This window comes from Labrus mixtus, chromosome 22 (assembly GCF_963584025.1).
Source record: "Labrus mixtus chromosome 22, fLabMix1.1, whole genome shotgun sequence".
In the NCBI taxonomy this organism is placed as follows: domain Eukaryota; kingdom Metazoa; phylum Chordata; class Actinopteri; order Labriformes; family Labridae; genus Labrus; species Labrus mixtus.
This window is the reverse complement of record NC_083633.1, coordinates 18,173,866-18,197,175: the sequence shown is the minus strand read 5'-3', so window position 1 is coordinate 18,197,175 and position 23,310 is coordinate 18,173,866. Positions and strand designations below refer to the sequence as shown.

Below are 23,310 nucleotides of genomic sequence, written 5' to 3'. Positions count from 1 at the left end.
GCCTCTGAGTGAAACACAGATGAGCTGAAGGAAGAGTGTGAACACAGAGCTCAGAACAACAAATCCAGAGAGGGGGGGGGGGGGGGGGGATTGTATCAAGTCTTTACTACACAATCAGGTATATTTAATTTGTGCTATATTAATGTTCAGAATGTCGCATATTATCTTAAACTTCTCTTTTCAAATAGTGTAAGCACCAAGCAGGTTGAAGGTCTTTTTGTCTTTTAAACTTTTCATGTTATCACCTGTGTTCACTTTTCAGAGGCACCTGATATCCCCGCAGTCGACGAAACTGTTTTGTTTCAGATGTTAAGAGAAATCACTTAGAACAACAAAGCGCTCTGATGATCTGATTGGCAGTAATGCGGATACCTGAGCTGTCGGCCGGCAGACATCACAGCGACTTGAGTTCAGAGGTCGCCGGAGCTATCGAGAGGGTTGGCGATGACCGACTTGTGAATGAGCATGAAGAGGGGCAGGTAGGCCAGGAAGTCGAGCAGGTCCAGCGGGGGGATGTGCTGCAGCTCCAGCCTGACGGCGGCCTCGTGCTCCAGTCGGATCCCCCCGGCCTTCAGCTCCAGCAGAAGCTGCTCGGCGCTGATGAAGCCCCGCTGGGCCGCGCTGTCTCCTCGCTGCTCCTCCAGGAGGAACAGGAACAGTTGCTACGGGAGGCAGAATAACAGTTTTAGGCACAAATAAGGATGGAAAAAGAAGGGAAACAGGCTTTAGAGTGTGTGTGTGTGTGTGTGAGTTATTGTGTGTGTTTGTGTGTGTGTGTGTGTGTGTGTGTGTGTGTGTGTGCTCCTGTGGGTAGCCTCGGATTACCTCAACCTGTTTGCAGGCTTGTTTGCGTGCACCTGTTTGCACAGTTAACGCAGTCAAGGTAATAATTGTTGGGGGGAGAGGGAGGTAATCCTTCTGGCAATTAGCCCCCCCCCCCCCGCCCCCCAACAGCCTCTCCAGTTAACAACCCTATCCCTAACAGGTCTGTAATTACACAGCCTCCCCTACCTGGCCAGAGGCTTCAGTTTCCACACCCTCGGCCACACGCTTTCATCTTCCTCCTGCCTCTACTTCCTCGTATGAATGAGGGCCGGGCCCTGCGTGAGCGGCCAGCTGGTCGGCCCCCGGTCCCCGGTCCATCTAAGATGAGCCGTGTTGTCCCGGGCTGATTACAGGACTGGGCGGAGTGGACGGCATGTTCACTGCTGGGCACTTTAATGAGATTAGGCTCTCGCTAATCTATGAAAAGGGGAAAAGCACCCCTCTCTCTTTCTCCCCTCATTTCTATGCATGAGGGCCGAGTATTTCCCTTAAAAAAAAAAAAAAAAAAAAGGAGCTAGCATTTCAAAGCATGCTTTGGAATTGCTCCTCAAAGTGTTTACCAGTGTTCGCTTCCTTAGAATTCAACCTGCGGAGCGGAGAGGCATGAATGCGACTCATTTCAGAGTTAATCTGATGTTGCATGGAGGGATTCAAGTGCACCTTATGAAAACAAATCTGAAGAGTAGAAACATGTGGAACAGGGTTCTTCTTCTGCACATTTAAGACAAAGAGTAAGTTTTGATGCAAGCTAACATTTGGAATTACCTTTGCTTTGAAGAGACGCACTTCGAGCGAGCGGAAGTCCATGTCGCTGATGAGTGATCGCATAAACTCGCTGCGAGAGAAAACAGGAAAATGAATGCGCCGGTAGCGGTTGAACAAAGTTTACAAAAGTTTATCTTTGATTTTTTTTGTTTCACAAGGTTGGGGGGGGGGGGGGCTGGAAGCAGAGGTCGAAAAATCGTATCCTGCTTTCACATGGTCGCAGAATAATCGTAAAGATGAGTCCCAAACATGGAAAAGTTTTGAAAATCACAACAACTTATGAAGTCATGGTAACGTTTGGTTTCCTCATCACATCATCCCATTTAAGAGTTATTTTTTCTGTTTTTGCATATCGATTTTAATCTCTCATGACGTCGTAACCACTGCATATAAAACTCAACTCGTCGTTTTTGTAGCATCCATGATGTTTCCTCGCTACTATCGCCCAATATCAGAGCATTTTAGGAATGCAGGGTTAGCCATTAGAGCTTAAGATGGATCCTACACATCCCAGAATGCAACTCAAAGCATCTAGTGTTACATCACGTCTGTCTGCTGAACGCCAACACCCTGACTTTGCAGGTTTTCTCTTCTGCGTCTCCAAACCCGATAAGACGATCGGGGTAAGTCTTCAGATTTTTAGAGCTCATTTTTTTTACCCCTGAACAGAGCTGTTGTGGATCACACAATCTCTCTCTTGTGCCTCTGTAGACAAATTCAGGACAGCCGGTTTGGCGGGTGAGTTTTGGCGGGTGTTGTGTGTTCGGAGAGATGTGATGGTAAAGTGTTCTGAGCCCTTTGTGGTTGCTCACAGTAGCCTGGCTGCCAAACAATACGTGGGCACACGTGGACATCCCGCCACAGTAACGGATAAAACTGCTCTGATTTTGGGACACTGGGGTGTTGGGGTGGGGTGGGGGTTTGGCTGGAGCAGGGTGAGTTGGGTTTTTTTTTTGTGTGCGAGGTTTTTGGGGAGGGGATTCAGCACACTCTGGTGCAATGTGAGTGCCGGCAGACCAGCAGAATCTAGGTCCGCACGGACAATTGAAGAGGGAGACACGACCGCTTGTGTTCCTTCCAGTCCAGCGTGTGGCACAGCGACGGCCGCCCCGTCTCTTAACGAGCGCCCGGTGTTAATGAGCCCCCTCCTCGCTGTGCGTTCAATGGCCAATGTTGGAGTGAAGAATGGACCAAGCGCTGGGCCAACGAGTGCAGTGAACGCCTGAGTGCTCGCAGCACCGCGATTGGCCCTCGTCCTCCAACCAGGGTGTGGGTGGGCGGGGGGGGGGCTTGACGGGGATGAAGCGAGACAGGGCAGCTAATGATCATTAATTGCACTTGGTTTGCAGTAAAAGAGTCCAAACGCTGGTGTGCTAAGGACACTGGCGTGATAATGGCGAGCGTAAACGAGCAGGCTGGGGGAGCGCTGATGAACCGCGGGGAGGATAATAGCAGCCCAACCCATTTCTCTTTGTTGGCCTCCCCCTGGCACCCCGCTGTGACACAGCAGACTTCTCGCTTACGTAAGGCAACAACATTTTGGCGGTCTCCTCGTCGGGGAGTGGGTGTACGGCGAGGCGGGGGGGGGGGGGTAAAGGGATGCAAATATATTCTGACCTAGTTTGATTTGACAGAATTGAGAGTTGTTTTTTTGGATGTTTTTTGAGCGGGCTGCGGTGACGCCGTGCTGACAAAGTGAAGGAGGAGGAGGGACAGTTTATGATGTGATGGCTGATGAAACAATTTAAAGCAGAGAGATGATTAAAATAAAGTCCTGAATGATGCTAAACTTCTGTAATTTCTACTTGACATGGTTAGATCGCAGGGCAGAGAGAGAAATACGTTTTTCTGCCTTGCCTATGGAGTAAAAGTGCAATTGGGATGCAGTCAACATTTTTCTTTTTTTTTCCCCAGAAACATTCAAAAACCCAGTATCACTTCTCCCTATAAACAAACCTCCCAGTAGTAAAAGTCTCTTCTTTGTGGCCACTTATAAATATCGTGATCGATAAACTGTGAAGGAATCCTAACATGAAGAAGATGAACTGATTTCAGCAGCAGCTCAGCTCCCAGCCCCCATTTTTTCTCCGTCTAACCAAAAGTGTCACAAAACTTTCTTTTGTTTTTTTTCTGCCTGTATTTAATTATTTTCTCTTAAAATAAAGAATTTTGCATGAAGAAAAAACTTCCTTTAACATCAGGATACCATAAGATTATAGTATGAAAAAGGACAGTCATCTTTTTTTTTGTTTTTGCCTTCTACAGAGCTGGTTTCTGTTTTCTGCTGTGTCATGTTTCCTGCAGCATAAGCACTTCTTCTTCTTCTTCTCAATCTTCTTCTTCTTCTTCGCTCCCTGACTCATTAAGTCAGTTCAGTGAAATTCCAGGAACGAGGAGACTTACGGTAACTCTCAGTGCACAGGCATGCATGCTCACAAAGGGGGCCGTAGTGACAATAACAATGACCTCGATGCTGTTTTGGGGGGATGGGGGGGGGGGGGGGGGGGGGGGGGGGAGTCCTGTATGGCAATGTGCTTGTTGGCGGATCATGTGACTTCCCCTGAGGGAATGCCGGCGCTGTGTGAGGTGGACTTGTTGGGGAGCACAATGCTGCAGCACACAGGGACAGATGGGCTGAGTCAAGGGCCAAAACAGCACGAAACAGAGGAGTGAGAGGTACGCGACAAGAGAGCCGAGCGGAGATTAGAGGGACGGACAGTGAAATCTGGCAAAGAAAGGAGGAGAGTGACGGGGGTGGGGGGAATGGGGGTGGGAGGGTGCAATTAGTGCGAGGTAAAACCAGGAGAAGAATAAGAAAGTAGATATAAAAACATGGGCAGCAGCTCCTCAGATTTCAAAGCCTTACATGATCAGAAAGACTGATTGTGTAACTACTGTTGCAGCTCATTTCTAAGACAGGATTAGAGACAACAGGATTAAGTGAAACAGGTAAGAGGATCAGTTGAGTTCAGTTGGGATGAGATGACAGAAGGATGCTTTTGTTTTCTTCTTGTTTGGGCGCTGGCATTATGAACGCCCGTCTTCCTGCTTCGTCTTATTTAAATTGCAAAAGAGGAGTTTTTGTGCAAAGAGGTTTAATGTAGTCATTCATTATCATTACTATAATTGCCTCCATACAGAGCAGACACCCTGGGTTTTTTTTGGGGTGGGTGGGGTGGGGGTGTGGGGTGGGGGGGGGGGGACCATGTTCAGGCCTCCTCTAATAACGCCACACAAAGGGCCACGGCCGTAAATCAGAGGACCCGTGACCCTGGCCCCGGCCTCGCTGAGAGGGAGCTCTCACTGTGGGGTGAGTGCTCCGGGAGCAGGCCTTGACCCTCGGGGACCTCCAGAGAAGGTCTTGGCTCCACGCTCTCCTGTCTGTCGGAAGCTTCACACACCCCGGGGCGGGAGAGAGGCGATGTGTGTGGGAATCTGAGGCATATGGGGGCATAATGTAAGAGACACGAGGACGCTAAAGGCCGAGTTCAAATCAGAGTGTTCAGAGTCCGTCTGTGCAGGGTTCAACGTAGAGATGTGACTTCTTAGAACGGGCAGGAAATGCTCTTATTAACCTTTTTATTGGTTAAGGCCACAATGTTGTACTTTTTACTACGATGAATTAAATATCATACGCCTCGATAAATGCTGAAGACGATATCTTCCCTCTATCACGTCTTGTCGAGTAGATTTTGGTTGAATTTGAGTTTCTTTTAAATCACTTTATGAAATCTTTTCATGTTTGAAGATTTATTTGTTTTCTTGTTTGAGCATCTACTTTCAAATCACTTATCAAAACTCACCTCTTCAAACAAGATTTTAATGTATGATTGTGAAGTATTTCCTGTTTTCTGCAGTTTTACCTTTATTGTTGTTATCTTTATGATTTGTGTGTAATGTTGCAATGTCTGTTAGTCTGTCTTTACTGTGCTGTTCTTTCTGTTTTTTAACAATTGTACAGTGTCTTTGACTTTTTGAAAAGCACATAAAATGAATTATTATTATTATTATTATTATTAATGTTATTGGCCGTTTTGAGTGGCAGGTTTGTGTTTCAGTGAAATCTGTTTTCAAGACGTCATTATTGACAGATAATTCAATAGATGTTTATTTTTTTTTAAAGTGTCCTAATCAGGTTTTTTGTACGGAAGCCCCAAGAGGACATGTATCCATACATTTTACTGGATTGTCCTGGGATGTGAGTCACTCTCTCGGTTGTTCAATTTGTTCATCCTGTCACCTCGGGATGACGATGCTCCCGTGATAAGTCGACAGCTGTTTTCTCGAGATCTTGAGACGCTAGCTTGCGAAGAAGGGAAAATGAGCGTTGTTCTCCTGAGATCTCAGAAATGAAACAACTAAAATGTACAGGTTATTACGTGAAAATTGAGTAAAAAACAAAGTGTGTATGTGGATGAATAGTTCAACAACAGTTCCAAGCAGTTCTTAGTAAAACATTTTGTGGAGTTTAACTAAAGTTACATCAATCTATGTGTATATATGTATAAGAAAATATGAAAATTCTTCAATTCAAAGTGATATAAATCAGAAAATCCTCACATTTAAAAGCTGTAACTAAAGATAGTGTCGCTCTTCTGATCGATAAATGACTGCATCCTTTTCCAAACGGACATTTGAAGTGTTTTTTGAATATGTGGCCATTCAAAATCCAGACTCATAACTTTGACTTCTAACAGTCACATAAAACGTCTGAAGACAGAAGATGAAGAGGATCAGAGAGAGCGCCCCACACACGACGACATAATCAGCGAAACCAAACTTGTGAACACACTCTTATTCTTTTTTTTATGGCGGGTCAGAGAGACTCGTCTTCCTGTGTCTCTCTGAAGGAGGAGCGTGTCGGCGGCTGACGTCGTCACTTACTCCATGGAGGCGATTTTCTGAGCCAGGCTGGTGATCACAGCGAAGAGCCTCAGGTCCACGAGTCCATCTGTCACTCTGAAGTCCACCATCTCCAGGATCTACAAGAAGAAACACACGAGGCCATCAGTGCTTTACAACTCTAGACTGGAATATCTTGACTACTGTCGGATGGATTCACGATCCTGTGAGGAGGAATCACACGGTTTAAGAGAATCACTTGATCCTACATGAAGGGTGCTCATGAGGCAGACATTTGTGCTTTTTAGTTAACATTTCTTAGTGGATTTCCAGGGATTATGACACCCATATTTAATCGAGTTTGTTGACTTCCTCTAGTGCTGTAATCGCGGCAAAATGTGACATTGTCCAACACAATTTTTTTCCTGAAAAAATACCTGCAAACTAATGTTTCACATCAGCTCGATTTCATCATGCTAAACACACATAGCACATGTTTCAAGATTCAAGATTTTTATTTGTCACATGCTCACACAGATGTGCAGTGAAATGTAAGGACTGTTCCGCAAGGCCATGCAATAAACACTCAAATTACTAATATACATATGTACAGTAATATAGAAATATAATGTAAAAAATAAAAATGTACAAAAGATAAAATATAGAGTAATGTAAACAGTGTAAAGTGTCAGTGTGTAAAGTATCCAGGGTCCAGTAAAATAGAATATAATGTAAAAATGAAAAAATAATTATTTGAATGTAAACAGTGTAAAGTATCCAGGGTGTCAAAGTGGAATGTGCAGATTGTAATGTGTGGTGTGTGTGCATCATGTAGTCACAGTTCTGTTTTGTTTTTAACTGAGGAGAGTGGAGTTAACAGTCCGGACAGCCTGAGGAAAGAAGCTCTTCCTGAGTCTTTCTGTGTTCGCCTTGATGTGTCGAAGGCGCCTGCCAGAGGGTAGCCACGTAAACAGTCCGTTGTATGTGAAATACACACACATGCACAAACAGCATCCTATGGACTTGCACTAATGGAGAGATGTCAGAGTGAGGGGGGGGGGGGCTGCACATGAAAGTGCGCTCGAGCAGTTTTGGGGGGTTCGGTGCCTCTGCAGTGCTCAGGAAGTAACCTGGCACCTCTCCAACTTCCAGACCAATTTCTATACTTTGGTCCGCATCGGTGACCCTTCAGTTCCCAACCCCAAGTCCCCACAGACTGACCTACTGCCGCCTTTATGAGCAAACGAGCGCCTGTCTGAGGATTTTGATTTGGCTGATTGGTGTTTTTTTAGTGTCACATTATGCATGCATAAGTAGAGATATAAGCCGACCCTGTAGACGAAGATCTCCTCTTCTTCAGACAGCAGCTCTGCAGGCAGGATGTTTTTGAGAGCGAGGAGAACCTGAAGGCAGGAGATGTAGCCGTCGCCGTCGCCGTCCTCCTGAGAAGAAGAAGAAACACCGTCAGCACCAAAAATATTAGAAAACTATACAGCATTAATGTGCTTGATGTCATTTCTGCATTACAAATATATATTTTTTTTTCATGTTTGGCTTTCAACGCTGCTGTAATCGTGGTTTAAAGATCATCTGAAGACTTCAACGACACGAACATGAAAACATCGAATCGAGAAGCCGAGAGGAGGACGTCCTCCAGAAAATCAGAAACTGGAATACTCACACGGCACATCAGTCCTGAAACATAATTGCATATCACAGCTTCACACGGCCTCTTAAATACTCTCTCTACACTTTCTTACATGTATATATAATACACAATATCTAAAAATGAAACAGCCAAAACTAAAGACATGTAACTTCAACTTATATCAGTATTTCCTTTTGAGTTCTGGGAAACTGTAAAAGAAGGAAAATGACTCGCCTGGTTCCAAACAACCAGAGTCTCATTTTACAGCGAGAGAAAGTACAAAAGATTTCGAGGAAATATAAAAGATTGAACAATCTTTCCACTTACTGCTTCAAAAGCTCTTTTGTACTCAGCCAGCTTCTCCTGACTGAAAATGCAGAACTTTGCCAAGAAGTCGACTGCAGAGAGAGTGAGAGAGAAGACAAAGAAGACAAACTTTTAGAGCTTGACGGAGTATCAGCTTCACTCCTGACTACCCAAGAGCAAAAATATCACTTTAGAAGACGCTTATTTTTTTTCCTTTGTGGTGCATTTTTGATTTCCGGACAGGCTAACAACATTCAGCCTCTGTGTGTGTGTGTGTGTGTGTGTGTGTGTGTGTGTGTGTGTGTGTGTGTGTGTGTGTGTGTGTGTGTGTGTGTGTGTGTGTGTGTGTGTGTGTGTGTGTGTGTGTGCAGAGCAGATTAGAGTAATATTTCTCTCCTGTGGTCGCTCTGGGGTCACGGAGGGTAGGCGACACAGGGTGAAGAGTTCACAGGGAGTCCAGTGGGCCTTGATTGGTTTGGAGGTGGGGTCGAGGGGACAGAGGGGACACTTAGCCGCTGAATAGATGATGGAGACCCAGCGGACGAGACCTTGAAATAAAACAAAGGATTCCACTCTAAACTTTTAAATGAGAGTTTAGAGCGGCGACCAGGAAGCAACCTGGGTAACATTTAAAATTTCTTATCATTTACATTTAATATTATGACTCTGAGGCTCATCGGAGCTGAAATCTAAAAAACTGATTGTAGGTCCATCATCAGAAACTAGAGGGCGACTATTTTTGGGCGTACTGTTTGATGGCAGAAAGACCGGATAATCTTTGGACCAAGCTCGTCAAGTGTGAGAATTTTCAGCTTTATTTTCTGATGGCTCTGAAAACTTTCAAGAGGTTTTTAATGCACATCTTTCTGCACATTAATTATCTTTGTACTTTTGTATTATCTGTATTTTGTCCTCTGCATTTTCATTAAAAAAAAAAAAAGAATTTCCTTTGACAGCTTGCAACGTGATTCGGAGAGAAACGGTTTTGGGATTTTTTTTTTCTGGATGTCCAAGTATGTATGGCAAAATAGAAAATAAAGAAGTCTGACTTAAGTAACTGCTTCATTTCTACGTGTGCAATTAAAACAACTCACCTCAAAAGTGTGTGTGCAATGTAATATCTTCACGTTAACTTCTGTTTTAAAAAAGAGATTTTAATAAACCTGCCTCGGCATGACATTTAAAACTTTAGACTTCAGCACTGGTTTAAATAGAAGCCACCAAAAACAGGATTGTTCTTGTACATATATCTGAAAAGAAAAGCACCCTAAGGTAAGAATCTTAAGTGTCTCTTGTGAATTTGTGACTTATTATTGCCTTTTTATGTTTGAACCCTGAAACAACTTAAAAGACTTTTAAGCGACAGAGTATCTTAATTCAGACTTAAATGTAATGATTAATGTCCAAGTCCCCAATATAAAAACGATGATTACACCAGGAGGACAAACTGAGGCTAACCACACCCATGAATATTTCAGCAGGCAAATTTGGGAGGGTGAGTGACTTAGAAAAAAAAACGGGGCAGAAAATGGGGCTTTTAAGCTGCTGCCACTTCAATTTAGGAGATGAGAATGAGTCTACTGAATAATGGATCTATTCATTGGTTTGGAGAAGAAAGAGGAGCAACAGAGTTGATATCAGTCTGGACTTAAACCCCTGGACCTCTGGGGTTTCTCCACAGTAGCAGGGGGGCTGTTTGAATCCGCCATTTATCAGCTTAGGCCTAATCAAAACCAGGCCTTCCCTGGCCTCGTCCTTTCACATGCAAAATGCGACATTCGCATCCAGTCAACTTGACTTGTTAAAGCTTGATTGATCAAAAAAAAAAAAAAAAAAAAAACCTGCGGACTGGCTTCACGCATCTGTTTGCAAATATCTTGTGATGAGAGAGGAGATCTGCAGGACCGGGATCTGCTGGAGTCGCCACATGGGATCAGGCGGAGGATTTAAAACCTGCTCTCTTCAAAAGATGCAAACACATTCACACACAGTGGCTGCATCAGTGCACCGGTCAATCAGCTAAAGAGAAATGGCAGCTTGTGTGTGTGTGTGTGTGAGAGAGAGAGAGAGAGAGAGAGAGAGAGAGAGAGAGAGAGAGAGAATGTATCCATCCTTCTCTTCTTTAAAAAAGGGGGCTGCAGAGGCGACCATCTGCAGGAGAGCTGACGTGCTGAGGCGACTTCTGTAAGTCCACCAACACGGATGTGAACATATAACGCTGTGAAGGAGAATCCATGAAAGTTTGTTTTCTTCTTTACCGACCTGCATGAACCAATCAGGCGTCTGCTTGCTGAGCTGACAAATATTTATTTCGATCCGTAGTCTCAAGTCTTGAGAATCCAACTTCCACAGGACGAGCATAACATATAATACTCATTAAATATTTGTCCTCAGAAGTGAAAATTTGAGTCAAAAGCCAAAACAGATGTTGACAGACATTTTGAAGAAGCATATGGGACCATGGGAGTTATGATACAAAAATATCCAACAGCACGCACATCTGAATCGTTGAGCACCGGGCTCGGGACAAAAAATATATCCAAAGACAGAAGGAAGACTAAATCTGCACACTAGAAGTTGCTCCAATTCACCCCTAGGGGGCCGAAACTTTCAATTAAATATTAATTAAAGCAGCTTCTGGTGTGCGGACTTACTACTTATGCAATCATATAAAGTTTATATCTAAAAGTTCTTTACATGATGTTCTAATGAAATAGCCAGTTTGCAGATTTTGTTCTAGACATACTTTTGAGTTTTTACCCCTGAATGAGGGGAACAAATGACACGAACAGTCACCTCTAATGACGTTCAAGATGTCTCTAAAGCTTTAATACATTTTATTATTTCACTTGTTTTGCAGCTGTGCTCACTTTGAAGATGAAAACTCCAATCAATAAAACACACACTGTGTCTCTAATGCCGGTCAAATGTGCATTTTGATTTGTGTTTTTGCATCACATGTGTGGATATTGTGGTGAGTGACTCGGCACATGTTGCTGCAGATGATACACCTGAGCACACACAGTGGGCGGAGCTTTGTCTTCTTCAGATCGTGTGGGGGGAAACATGTTTGAGAACACACTTGACAATGACTGAAACGCTCTGATTTCTTCTAATCAAACTGGTAGTGTGCAGGATTTGACAAGTTTGACGTCCTATACGCACCTACTTCATGAGATTGTGTGACCACCTCCTTAAAATCATGGTTCAGTGGGATCTAAAAACGGACCTGGCAAAAACTGTCAAAAGAGGTGAAAAGACAAAAAGATGGAGAGAAAGGGAGAAGTGAATAATGCAGGAAGCGTCTAAGAAAGTTCAACTTCAACATCAGGCCTGATCACAACTTTGCCTGTTGTTGTCTGCACTGCTTCTATACACACACACGTAGTGCAGTGGTGCTGCAGCAGGTCGGGGGGGGGGGGGGTCCCTGGCTGAGGGGAGCACTCCGTCAGGGAATCATCTGGACAAAAGGTGCAGTGGAGTGAGAGATTGAGGGAGGAAGCGAGGGCGGGTGGAGGAGCGGGACAAAGCAGAGGCGGTAAAGCCTCCTGCCTGATAGCCTTATCTGATTCCACTCCAGCGCTTGATGGCTTTTTTTTCCAGCCTGCCTTTAAAGCGCACAGGTTGTGCCTTTGGTGTGAAGCCTAGCAGAAAATGTTAATCAAGAGAGGGACTGTGTGGAGAAAAGGGCGAGAGAAAGGGGAGAGTCACTCTGCTGGGGCCGTAATCTGTAATGAGACCGAGGCGATTCAGTTGCAATAGAGAGAGGAAGAATGGGGCTGTGATGATGATGATGAGCAGGGAGGTTCACTCTTTCACTGCCGTTTGTTTTTCTTGTTTTGTTCCTTTTTTTTTTTTTCCCCCTCTCTTGCCGAGTCACTGCTCGTGCAGCGGTGCACAGGCTGCAAACAGCCCCGCGGGTCACAACTCATTTAACACACGCTCGGACGTCGCTTTTTCCCCGTCTGGCAGCTGACAGATGAAAAACACTGCTGGCTGCTCACCTGACAACTGTCGGTGCTCATCTGTGTATGATTTATATTCCCTTGTTTTTTTGACCGCCACGCTTGTTTTGATAACGCCTCAAATGTGAGTGTCCCAAAACGGAATCAAACGTTGGGTCAGATTTGAAATTTTGTTGATTCTTTGTTCATCAATAAGATAGTTTTTAAATCTATCTATGAGTTCAAAGCATTCAGAGGTATTCTGAAATAAGCCACCAGGTTTAAGTCATACTCAAACAAAGAGAAGATTTGGGGTGTTTGTATTAAAGTGGTTGTTGACCTTCTATGTATTTTAATGTCTTAGTTTAAAGCCACTTTGTGTGAGCAGTGCAGGTCACTGATCTGTGGATAGATCCACCTGGGCTTACGGTTAAAAATTAAAGTGTCCCGATTGGAAAGTTTGAAAATATGGTCACACTACCCAAGCTATGTTTAGCCGCCCTTCACTTTGCTAGCAGAAGCTAGTTAGCCTAGCTTGCTAACTCACACCTTAAGATGAATTCAAACGTAAAAGCATAAAGAAAATGTTGTAAAATATCGGAAAACGGATTGCTTATCTAACTTATTGTTTAAAGTTAATTGGTTATTGTTTGTGTGACATCAGTAGATTAAAAAGGAAAAGAGCTTTAGTCGAAGGTACAACATAGTAGCTTAAAGTCTTTATATGTGATGTTTCACACTTAAATATAGAAATCAAGTATATCCTCTGAAAATAACTCTGTGAGTCATGACTGTCTACAATGGGTGTAACACCCGAGTCCCACTGTCTGTGATGTTTTCAGAGTTTTCAGAGTCCTATCTTCACTTTGTTTACATCGTCAGGACAGCGGCTGACTCCTCCCCTCGAGTATAAAAGTTGTTTAATTGAGGGACTAGAGAAAAGAAGAATAACATACTGTACTCACTGCTTAACTGTGTTTCTAGATCACGCTCATTTCAGGTAAATTTACATGCAGTGTGAAGATACGAGCATGATAAAGATCGCTAGCGTTAGCATGCTAACACAACAATGCAGCGCGAGTTGTTTTGGTTTCATGCTGGTGCTCAAGGGCGACATCTGCTGGATCAAAAAAAAATCACATATAAAGCCTTTAAAACGCATCTTTCCACAGAGCTGTTCCTGCAGATATCTCCATTTTGTGTCTTTACACATAACTGAGGAAAAATTCAAATTACTTGCCTTTTTTTTGGCTGATTTCGATTTTTTTGCATGCAGGATAAAGCTGTATATGTTTATTATCACATTTGAGCACTATGCCTTATTTAAAAGAAATACATTAAAAAGTTTATACTCCTCAAGCTGGCATCAGAATGTCTTTCCAGGGTCCCGTATACTCAGTATGAATGATGCAGACCATGCTGACCAGTTTGGTGATGTCATTTAAAATGTCATGAAAAAGCACCTCCATCACTAAATACTCCAACAGTGTCAGAGTAAGGATAACATTTATAACACACACACACACACACACACACACACACACACACACACACAGGGCTCTATTGTGTTTCTAACGAGTTCACTTGTTTGTTGCTCTCTTTCCCGCTTAATCCCAGACTTTTGTTCCTGCTCATCATCACACTGTATAAAGTGTCCCATAATTCCTTTTAACAAAGGTCACATTCAGCGCTGGAGAAGGAGGTGACCCCCTTTTTTTAATAGCAGGAAAATGTCAGAGTGCAACATGCCCCACATATACAGACCTAAAAATATGCGATTAAGAGCGCAAATTTAGAGCAGACAGCGTTCACACACAGCGAGGTAAACAGAGACTAAACCGCAGCACGCCCCATGAGAAATGGGTTTATGGGATGTTTTGGGTTTAAGTTGTTACATGTGATGATCCTGTAAATCTACCGCCGGAGTATGACGAGACAAAGCCTTAAAAATATGAAGTGTGAAGCTGAGAGATAAGGAGGTGAGAGTGTGACCTGTGAAGCAGGCCAAGCGTGTCGTTTCACAATAGTGCAGGATGAGGTATTGTCGGGCGTTTGGAGCACGCGTCCAATCAAAGGTAACCATCGAAGTCTTATCTGATAAAAGTGTGTAAAGGAATAAATAACACTTCATTGTAGAGGGACTGAACAGGTTTTCACACTGGTGTCAAACAACTTACTGCAGGTGCACAAGGAAGTCAACACTGTGATCATTCATTTATCAATAAAGTTAATTTTCCATACATTGATCTTCTGATCTTCTGGCCTTTGTAAGTAAATACAGAAATGTCATACAGCTTTAACAAGGCTTAAGGATTAAAGGATTAAGATTAACTTCCTGTGCTTACAGTGAGAAATGTCTTTTAAAACTCAAGGAAAAATGCTTTAATATGAATTTGAATAACTTATAATAACTTAACATTTTAGTCCGAGTATTTGATGAATTAATAAAATATGAATGGACACTACTCAGAACATTTTCTATTAAAAAAGACTGGTACACAATAAGAGGTTGAAGAAGTCATCAAGTGTTGCGAGATCGGAAAGAGTTATGCAATTGTTGAATTTGTTTTTACAATATATTTCCTTTTTCTTTCATTATCATTTAATCCATTTATCATTTACTTCATATATTTCCTTTTTCTTTTATTATCACTTAATCATTTATCATTTCATTCATATGTCATATAGTCAATACGACTTTTTTTTGCTTTTTTTTGCTTTTACATATCCTGTCAATCATGCATACATCCGAGGTGCCTATGCACCTGTGAGGTCAGGATAAGTGTGCCGTCGTGTGCCGACCCTGTGACCCTCGGAAGGTAAGCTTGAGCAGTCACACCACGGCACACTTCTACTGACTTTTACTACACACGTAACATCCTAGCGGGGAGAGATTACAGTTATTCCCTCTCCGGGGGGTAATCTAGAGTCCTGTACCAGGGGTTATTCTTGAATCTAATTATTCTAGAAATGAATGTTAGGCAGATAATCCTAGGGCTATGTGATTATAACAAGTCCTTTCTCCTCCAAACGGTGTTAGCGGAGTAATTTTACATAGCTCCAGGTACCAGGAAAGAGGAGACGAGCAGCTGGTAGGGAGCGAGCTCTCACATAGTTCTAGGAAAGAGTAGTCTAGTTAACTAATGGGTGGTGAGCTTCCGTTAGCTATAGTAAAGTTATTCACCCCTTCTTGCATGTCCAGCACATGTTACACAAGACCCAATCCATTGTTTTTTTAAGCTACCGTTTTACCATCTCAAGTTTGCCATATTTGGCAGCCGCCATCTTGGTTTTGTTTGATACGATTCCACGGGAGCACGTTCTCGCTCTACCCACTCATCCGGACAATTCCTGGACGACTGAGTGAAGCAAGAGTGGTGCAAAGGCTAATGTATCAACACATGCATTAGCATGGTTAGCCGCAGATGCATCAGTTATTCATAAAAACGCACACACGCACAGGAAGTGGGATGATTGATGTGAGTGGAACTACAGAAAGCTGAAAGTGACATAACGAAAGCATCTTGTTTATCTCAAGGTAACGTTCCCTGATGTACGGTTCGTTTTACTCTAAATTTGATCACAATTTTATATTTTTTAAAGGCTTTATATGCGATTTTTTTGATCCAGCAGATGTCGCCCTTGAGCACCAGCATGAAACCAAAGCAACACGCGCTGCATTGTTGTGTTAGCATGCTAATGCTAGCGATCTTTATTATGCTCGTATCTTCACACTGCATGTAAATTTACCTGAAATGAGCGTGATCTAGAAACACAGTTAAGCAGTGAGTACAGTATGTTATTCTTCTTTTCTCTAGTCCCTCAATTATACAACTTTTATACACGAGGGGAGGAGTCAGCCAGCCGTCCGGGCGATGTAAACAAAGTGAAGATAGGACTCGGAAAACTCTGAAAACATCACAGACAGTGGGACTCGGGTGTTACACCCATTGTAGACAGTCATGACTCACAGAGTTATTTTCAGATATACTTGATTTATATTATATTTAAGTGTGAAACATCACATAGAAAGACTTTAAAGCAACATTGTGCAGTACAGACGAAAACTTTTAACTAACAATTGATATGAGTTATTCGTTAAAAAAAATGTAAGTAATGAAACAAGTAAGAATGAACGTAACTGTCTCATAGACTTTTAAACAATATGACTTTTTTTTCAATGCAACAAGTGAAGTCGCCCTCTGCTGGTCGGTAGAATACAAATACAGGTTTAGTGCACTTCTAAATTGGCTTCAAACGGTTACAGACCCAGTGACTCAATGTCCACTTCTTATATAAAGTCTTTACTGGTGCATCAACATTCAGAGAGCCTCGCTGATGTTTGTAAACATATCGACCTTTAAGAGCAGAATTTGGCATCTCAAGCTGTTTTTTTTTTTTTTTTAACTCAAGTGGGTCCTACAATGTGAAAGCTGGTGGCAGTATTTGGCAGCATTCCCTTTGAGGCTGTTGTTGCTGCATGAACACACGACTCCTCCCACTCACTTTCTCCTGAAAAAAGAATAAAAAGACCGAGGAGTGAGCGTGTTTATGTGTGCGTTGAGGGGAGGGGGGTGACTAGGGCTCTGCGAGGAAAACAAACAAAGACACACGTAGCGGCCACACTCATGTCTCTGGCTGCACGCCACCCAGCCTCACCACAAAACCACAACTTACGCTTTCTGCTCACACACACACACACACACGCCTACGCCCCAATCAGCCCCTGCCGCAGAGCCACACTGATATGTCCTCGGGAGTCCAAATCATCTGCTGCACGGCAAAAACAGATCTCCTGAGATAACCCCACAAAGCAAAATCATCAGCTATTATTGCCCTGCCGCTCCTCGACATTGTGCCATTAATAAGGCCATTGTGGAGGGCGCTCTCTGTTTGGACACCGTATAATAGACTCTTTGACGGATTGACTTCACTCTCGCTCCCTCTACCCCTTCCTTTTCTCTCTCTCTCGTGAATACAGCGGGCATATTCCACGCTGCTGCTCATCAATAGGGCGAGCTGTTTGTTTGCGCTCTCATGCTGGACTGATGGTAAATACATCGAGGTATTCCAGACCAAAGGCTGAGCAAACAGGGCTTACATAAAGGCACTGTACCCAAACATCCTCCTACACACACACACACACACACACACACACACACACACACACACACACACACACACACACACACACACACACACACACACACACACAGACTTTTACACACACCTCACATCTCTCATTCAAGTGACAGGCCTTTCTTGTTCGCTATATTTTCTGTCTTACAAACCTCATTCAGTGTTTTGAAAACAACAATTAGGACTCCGATCTCCGCCCCGTAGGTGAGACGATTGCAATAAAAAAGCTGGTGGCTGGTGGGTTGTGCGTGTCTGCGGGTGGGTGGGGTCACAGCGGGGCTGGCTTCAAGGCCGCCAGGTGTTCAGTATCAACGCTGACATTCATCAGACAGCCACAGCGACGCTCACACCACATTCAGGTTAGCAGACGCTATAGCCGCTGCTCTGTGGCGACACAAAGGAGAGCTGCACAGGTACTTGACATCAGTGTCACCACTCTCCCTGCGTGCACTTACAGTCTCTTCAGGGTGGGCACAATAAATGATTATACAAGCAGTGCTTTCTCACTCAGCATGTCTATGTTTTACCTTTCGGATTGAAGCCTGATTAAAATGACCTTTCATAACATTTAGATGCAGTCGGATAAAGTTCTTGTTTTTCATCCCAGTTTCAGTGTCAATACAGTAGTTGCTGTTTCTTTTTCTGCTTGCAAACTGTGCTTTTAGGTCATTAGTGGCGCTTACATCTGCTCTACAGTCTACCTGTGTTTACATATTGTCTTTGCTCTTATTCTCCGCTGCACCACTGTTACTTCAAAACACGAGCAGCATGACAGCAGCGACTGACTGATGACAACATGGAGGGTCACAGAGTTGAATGGAAGGATAAAGGTAAAAAAAAAAGGTTTAAGGTGTGTGTGTGTGTGTGTGTGTGAGAGAGAGTGTGTAGGGAGGGAGTGGGGGGACTCTTTATTTTGGGAAATCCTTTGGCAACTGGTCAGCATCGGACAGAAAAAACAAAGACAATTATGACCAGTTAGGCCTTTTCAGAGCCTAATGAGGAGCCGCGGTTACAAGTGTCAGGACAAGAGCCCGCCAACGTGCACATGCACACACACACACACACACACACACGATAAGCACTGTGTGTATGAGCAAAGAAGCAAAACAGGACAAAACAAAAGGAGCCGGGTGAATATTCAGGCGTGAAAAAATGACAGATTGTACCAGGACACACTTTGCAAACAAAACCACGCCCACAAACATGAGCAGAGAGGACAGAGCGTCTCTCTCTCTCTCTCTGAACAATACATCATGTACACAACATATATCACTGCTCTTGTAGTTTTAAGGAGAAAGTCATGACATGCTCTTCAAGCCGTCTGACCTCTTGCTGACCTGGAGCTTTTTGGTTATAAGTTTAAAGTCCTAATATGAGATTTTTCACACTTAAATATAGAAATCAAGTATATCCTCTGAAAATAACTCTGTGAGTCATGACTGTCTACAATGGGTGTAACACCCGAGTCCCACTGTCTGTGATGTTTTCAGAGTTTTCAGAGTCCTATCTTCACTTTGTTTACATCGCCCGGACGGCCGGCTGACTCCTCCCCTCGTGTATAAAAGTTGTTTAATTGAGGGACTAGAGAAAAGAAGAATAACATACTGTACTCACTGCTTAACTGTGTTTCTAGATCACGCTCATTTCAGGTAAATTTACATGCAGTGTGAAGATACGAGCGTAATAAAGATCGCTAGCATTAGCATGCTAACACAACAATGCAGCGCGAGTTGTTTTGGTTTCATGCTGGTGCTCAAGGGCGACATCTGCTGGATCAAAAAAAAGCATATAAAGCCTTTAAAACAAACTAAAAAAAACATGTGTTTGCGTCTGTGCACGGCCTGTCAGCACCTTTGAGTCCGGTTGGATTTAATGACTTTCATTCCTCCTCTCTAGATCCTTGCTGATGTTGTACTTACTCTCTGATGTATGTCGCCTTTTACAAAAGTGTCTGCTCAATGAGTTGTATTGTGAGTGTCCCTGCGATTCCCGTCCCTCAAACTAACCCCATCGCAGCAGAAACTCCAGCGCTCTACGAGAAGATTTGTACTTACATCAAATTCACCCACTTTCTATATAAATAAAAACACCATTAAACACACACACAACCTAAGTCTACACTCCTGTGACCCAACAAAGCTCTCCATCAGTAACAACCTCGTGGTACAATAAGAGCAGTGAGACCAGCTGCAGGGTTTCTTCATCCTGCTTGATTACGGTCTGGACAAACCGGTCCAATCAGTCCCATTCATGTGTGCCAGCACTCACAGGACAACTCTGACCTGCCTGACCCCTGCAGGGGGGCCGGACCCTCCAGCCTTGACCTGAGGTGTGGATGCTTATTGTCCGACCCCGCCAGCCTCGGCGCGCTCACAAAGGCTTGGACGCCAGAAATTAGGCACTCGAGGGAAACTGGAGACACTCCTGGCTAAACTCCTGTTAGAGAAAAAAGGCAATTCTAAAAAAATCAAGTGTCGTAAATGAGGGGACATTTTTGGAGTCGAGAGGCGTGTTGGTTAGTGCGTCAGGTGTTTTGTTTTTCTTGCATTGTCTTTGGTGTGAAAAAGAGGCAAAGGAGAGTGTTGGGCGACAAAGAGGGAGGAAACATTGCAGAGAAAGAAAACAGTTGATTTTTTTACTTTTGAAAAACACTCAAAATAATCAATTCAAACCAACTGCTTCACATCAAGCACCTTCCTTTCCTTCAACATGGTGTCCGATGGAGTCTTAACAATTTACCTGACATTTGTATATATATATTTATTTCTCGTTTACTGCACATAGTTATGGTTACATCTGTTTATATATGTTCGTCTGATCACTGTCCACTTATATCTACTCTTTTATATTTTGTATTTTAAGTTAAGTTTAAGCTTTAAGTTGTATTTAAATTGACACTTTATATTTAGGTTAAAATGTTTCGTCTACCTGCACTGTTGTTAATTTACTGCTCTGTGTGCCTTTGAATTGCACAAATAAAGTTTTTTTGAATTTGAATTTTCAGACCTGTTTGAAAATGTGAACTTGTCCAAACCTCTTTACATTTTTGACTGATGAGGTATAAAGTGAGGACAAAAATACTCCAGAACCCCAAAACCAGTTGGAGCCATGGAACCTGGAAACCATTGTGAATTTAAGTTTTGGACGAAGCAGCTAATGCAACTTAATAAGATATATATTAAAAAACATAAAACCACATAGTATGTGGCCTGAAAATAGTCGACCGTTTTGTAAGAAGGAATAAAATGAACACATTTTCTGAAGATGATCAACTCACAGTCCTCAAAGTTGGAGCGACCTTTGCTGCTTTTCGCCTGACGAGGAGCGTCATCCTGCAGTTTTGAGAGCATGCTCAGGGCCTTTGTTTTCTTCTCCTCCATCCTTCTCTCCTTCTCTTCAGGGCTGAGGTGAGGCCTCCTTTCTCCTGTTGGCGTCTCAACTTGGTCCCTCCATCCCGAATGATCAGAGTCCTCCTCAGTGGGGCCGCCGTCATCTGCACTGAAAGCTGAAGAAATACAACATGAATAAATATGTGTAATGAAGTCTTTTGCCACATCGGTATTCATGATTGTTTCTGTGGAAGAAGCCACTTAGTAAAAAGCACTAAGAAGCCATTTCTGCTCCTTTAATAAACACTAAATGTCATCACATTGTTCTCCTAAATGCCACAGTCACATCTCCCTTCAGTCCTTTCAGAGTCTCACTAAGCAGCAGACGCTCTTCCTGAACCTTAAACAGCCGTCCATTTTGTCCCTGACCGGCCAATTAAGGGTCCCATTATCTGTGAATATAAAGTCCACAGAATACACTCCAGAGCTGAGACAAAGCTCGCCATCAATGCAGACTTGAGCTTTAAGGAGCGCTCTGATTGTCTTTTGCAACAGTTGAAATCAGACTTTTTTCAGACTCTTTTCTTCCACATTTTGAAACACAAGTGTTACTTGTATAAGTAAAGTGAGCGATGATTTAAATCTGAAACATTTGGAGATGGTTTTTATTCATAAGGAAGAGAAAAGCTTGACCGGTCGAGTAGGCGACAGGCAGAAAGATTCATCAGACGTGGTGCCGTGGATTCATTTGTCCCGTCAGTGAGCGTGCAGAGGTCAGCAGCTCAGATTGATGGAGCCATGTCTCATTGGACGGGGGCCGTCTTCCACCACGCTGCACACAATCACACGCTCCTGTCAGCCCTCGGTGTCCAAGCCTCAATGTCACCCAAACAGACGACAGGATGAGGAAACGTGTTCATCTTCAGAGCACAGAATTGATCATTCTGAAACGCTGGAGATATCTTGAGTGGCATGTTGAGGAATATGATGTGGGGAGACAGGCTCTCCAAAATGTGAAACTTTTCATTTTAATGTTTTATAATAACAATATAACTTAGATTATTCTGCATGATTTCCATCTGATATTAACATTGAATTGTTGCCAAAAGGGACAATGGCCGTTAAAGTTTAATAACATGCAACTTAGGAGAAAACGAAGAAAATGTTTCCACCAACTGAAGAACAAGTTTTGCATATTTAGCTAAAAGACGGCCTCTTGATAAAACAGGAAATATTTGCAAGAATTATACAACACAATATGGTCAATTACAGAAACACACTACAGACTTCCCCTCGGTCTTTTAAGCCTGAAAACTTCATTTTCAATCTTAAACTCTGCATGACTCGGGTATAACTGCAGATGTCCACCACACACAGAAAGTTTGAAAGACGCTCTGCACAGCGGAGTCAGTGATGTCTGCAACAAAGGAAAGCACAACTTTCTGACCTAAAGCTGGAATACCAAATAATTGTACAATGTCTCTGTCTTTTAGAGCTTCATGGGGTACATAAATATGAACTATCTGATGATGTATGCTCAAAAGAATCAATATCAAAAGATATTCTTTTTAAAGGGATTTAAAAAACGATCATTTTCTACATCAGTGCTTGAAAGATCCATGCCAAAAAGGAGTTTGAATGGCAAAAAACATAAAATTACAACAATACAGAAGGTTTTCCTTGATAAAAAAAATCACTGTATCAATCAATCAAGTGTCAAGTTTGTTGATTAGTCATTTTTCTGATGATCTGTGCAGTGACCTAACGTTGAAGTCAAGATAAAGGTTGTAAAAGTGTTCAGCACTGCAGACCTTCAGTCTTTGTTTTTCACCCACAGAAATCCAAAACATGTCCAACATATTGGTGCAATGTTGACCGTGTGAAAGAGTTTGTTGTGTGCATTTTTCCTGCAATAACCCCCCCCCCCCCCCCCCCAAGAAAAAATCAGGTCTAGAACGTGTGCATTGGTTGCCATGGTAACAAAAAAGGTATTGAAATCGATTTGTAATAGTATCATATTTGAAGTTTAAAATTCTGGCATTGTGACAACCCTCAGTCCAGACCAGACAACTTTAAAAGAAAGCTGAACACACAACTCAAATTATTCAGGATTTGGTTTTTGGTCCTTTATAAAAAAAAAAAAAGCCTCCTATCCTAACCTCCAACACGGCCTAATCCATGAATGCACCGCGCTGATTACTGGTCAGTTCAATCTGGAAACAAGAGCCCATCTAAAACACACAGAGCAGGTTGCCATACCAACAGCAGCATCTGAACACTGCAGATAGCTGGATTTGGCAGCGAGAGGCCGAGTCAAATCCCCTCGCTGATTCCCCCTGCAAAAAAGGCTGCCCAAGACAATAAACACACACACACACACACACACACATACACACACACACACACACACACACACACACACACACACCGCCCACCCTCTGTCCGGCTCTCTCCAACACACAACGCCTGCCCTTTAGCATCCAGCGCACCAGCCAGAGGCAAGAAGGTCGGA

General features: G+C 43.1%; 1 protein-coding gene across 1 annotated transcript in view; it reads right to left on the bottom strand.

Annotated features, from left to right (window-relative positions):
- Nucleotides 1–332: 332 nt before the first annotated feature.
- The window catches only part of LOC132956694 (serine/arginine repetitive matrix protein 2), a 49,263-nt gene continuing 26,285 nt past the window's right edge, over nt 333–23,310 (bottom strand). The window contains exons 10-15 of the mRNA XM_061030267.1: nt 20,747–20,974; nt 8,408–8,478; nt 7,764–7,874; nt 6,475–6,572; nt 1,591–1,660; nt 333–662 (exon numbers count right to left, since the gene is read on the bottom strand). Coding sequence (XP_060886250.1) covers nt 411–662; nt 1,591–1,660; nt 6,475–6,572; nt 7,764–7,874; nt 8,408–8,478; nt 20,747–20,974 — 830 coding nt within the window. The 3' untranslated portion in view covers nt 333–410. The remainder of the gene's footprint in view (nt 663–1,590; nt 1,661–6,474; nt 6,573–7,763; nt 7,875–8,407; nt 8,479–20,746; nt 20,975–23,310) is intronic.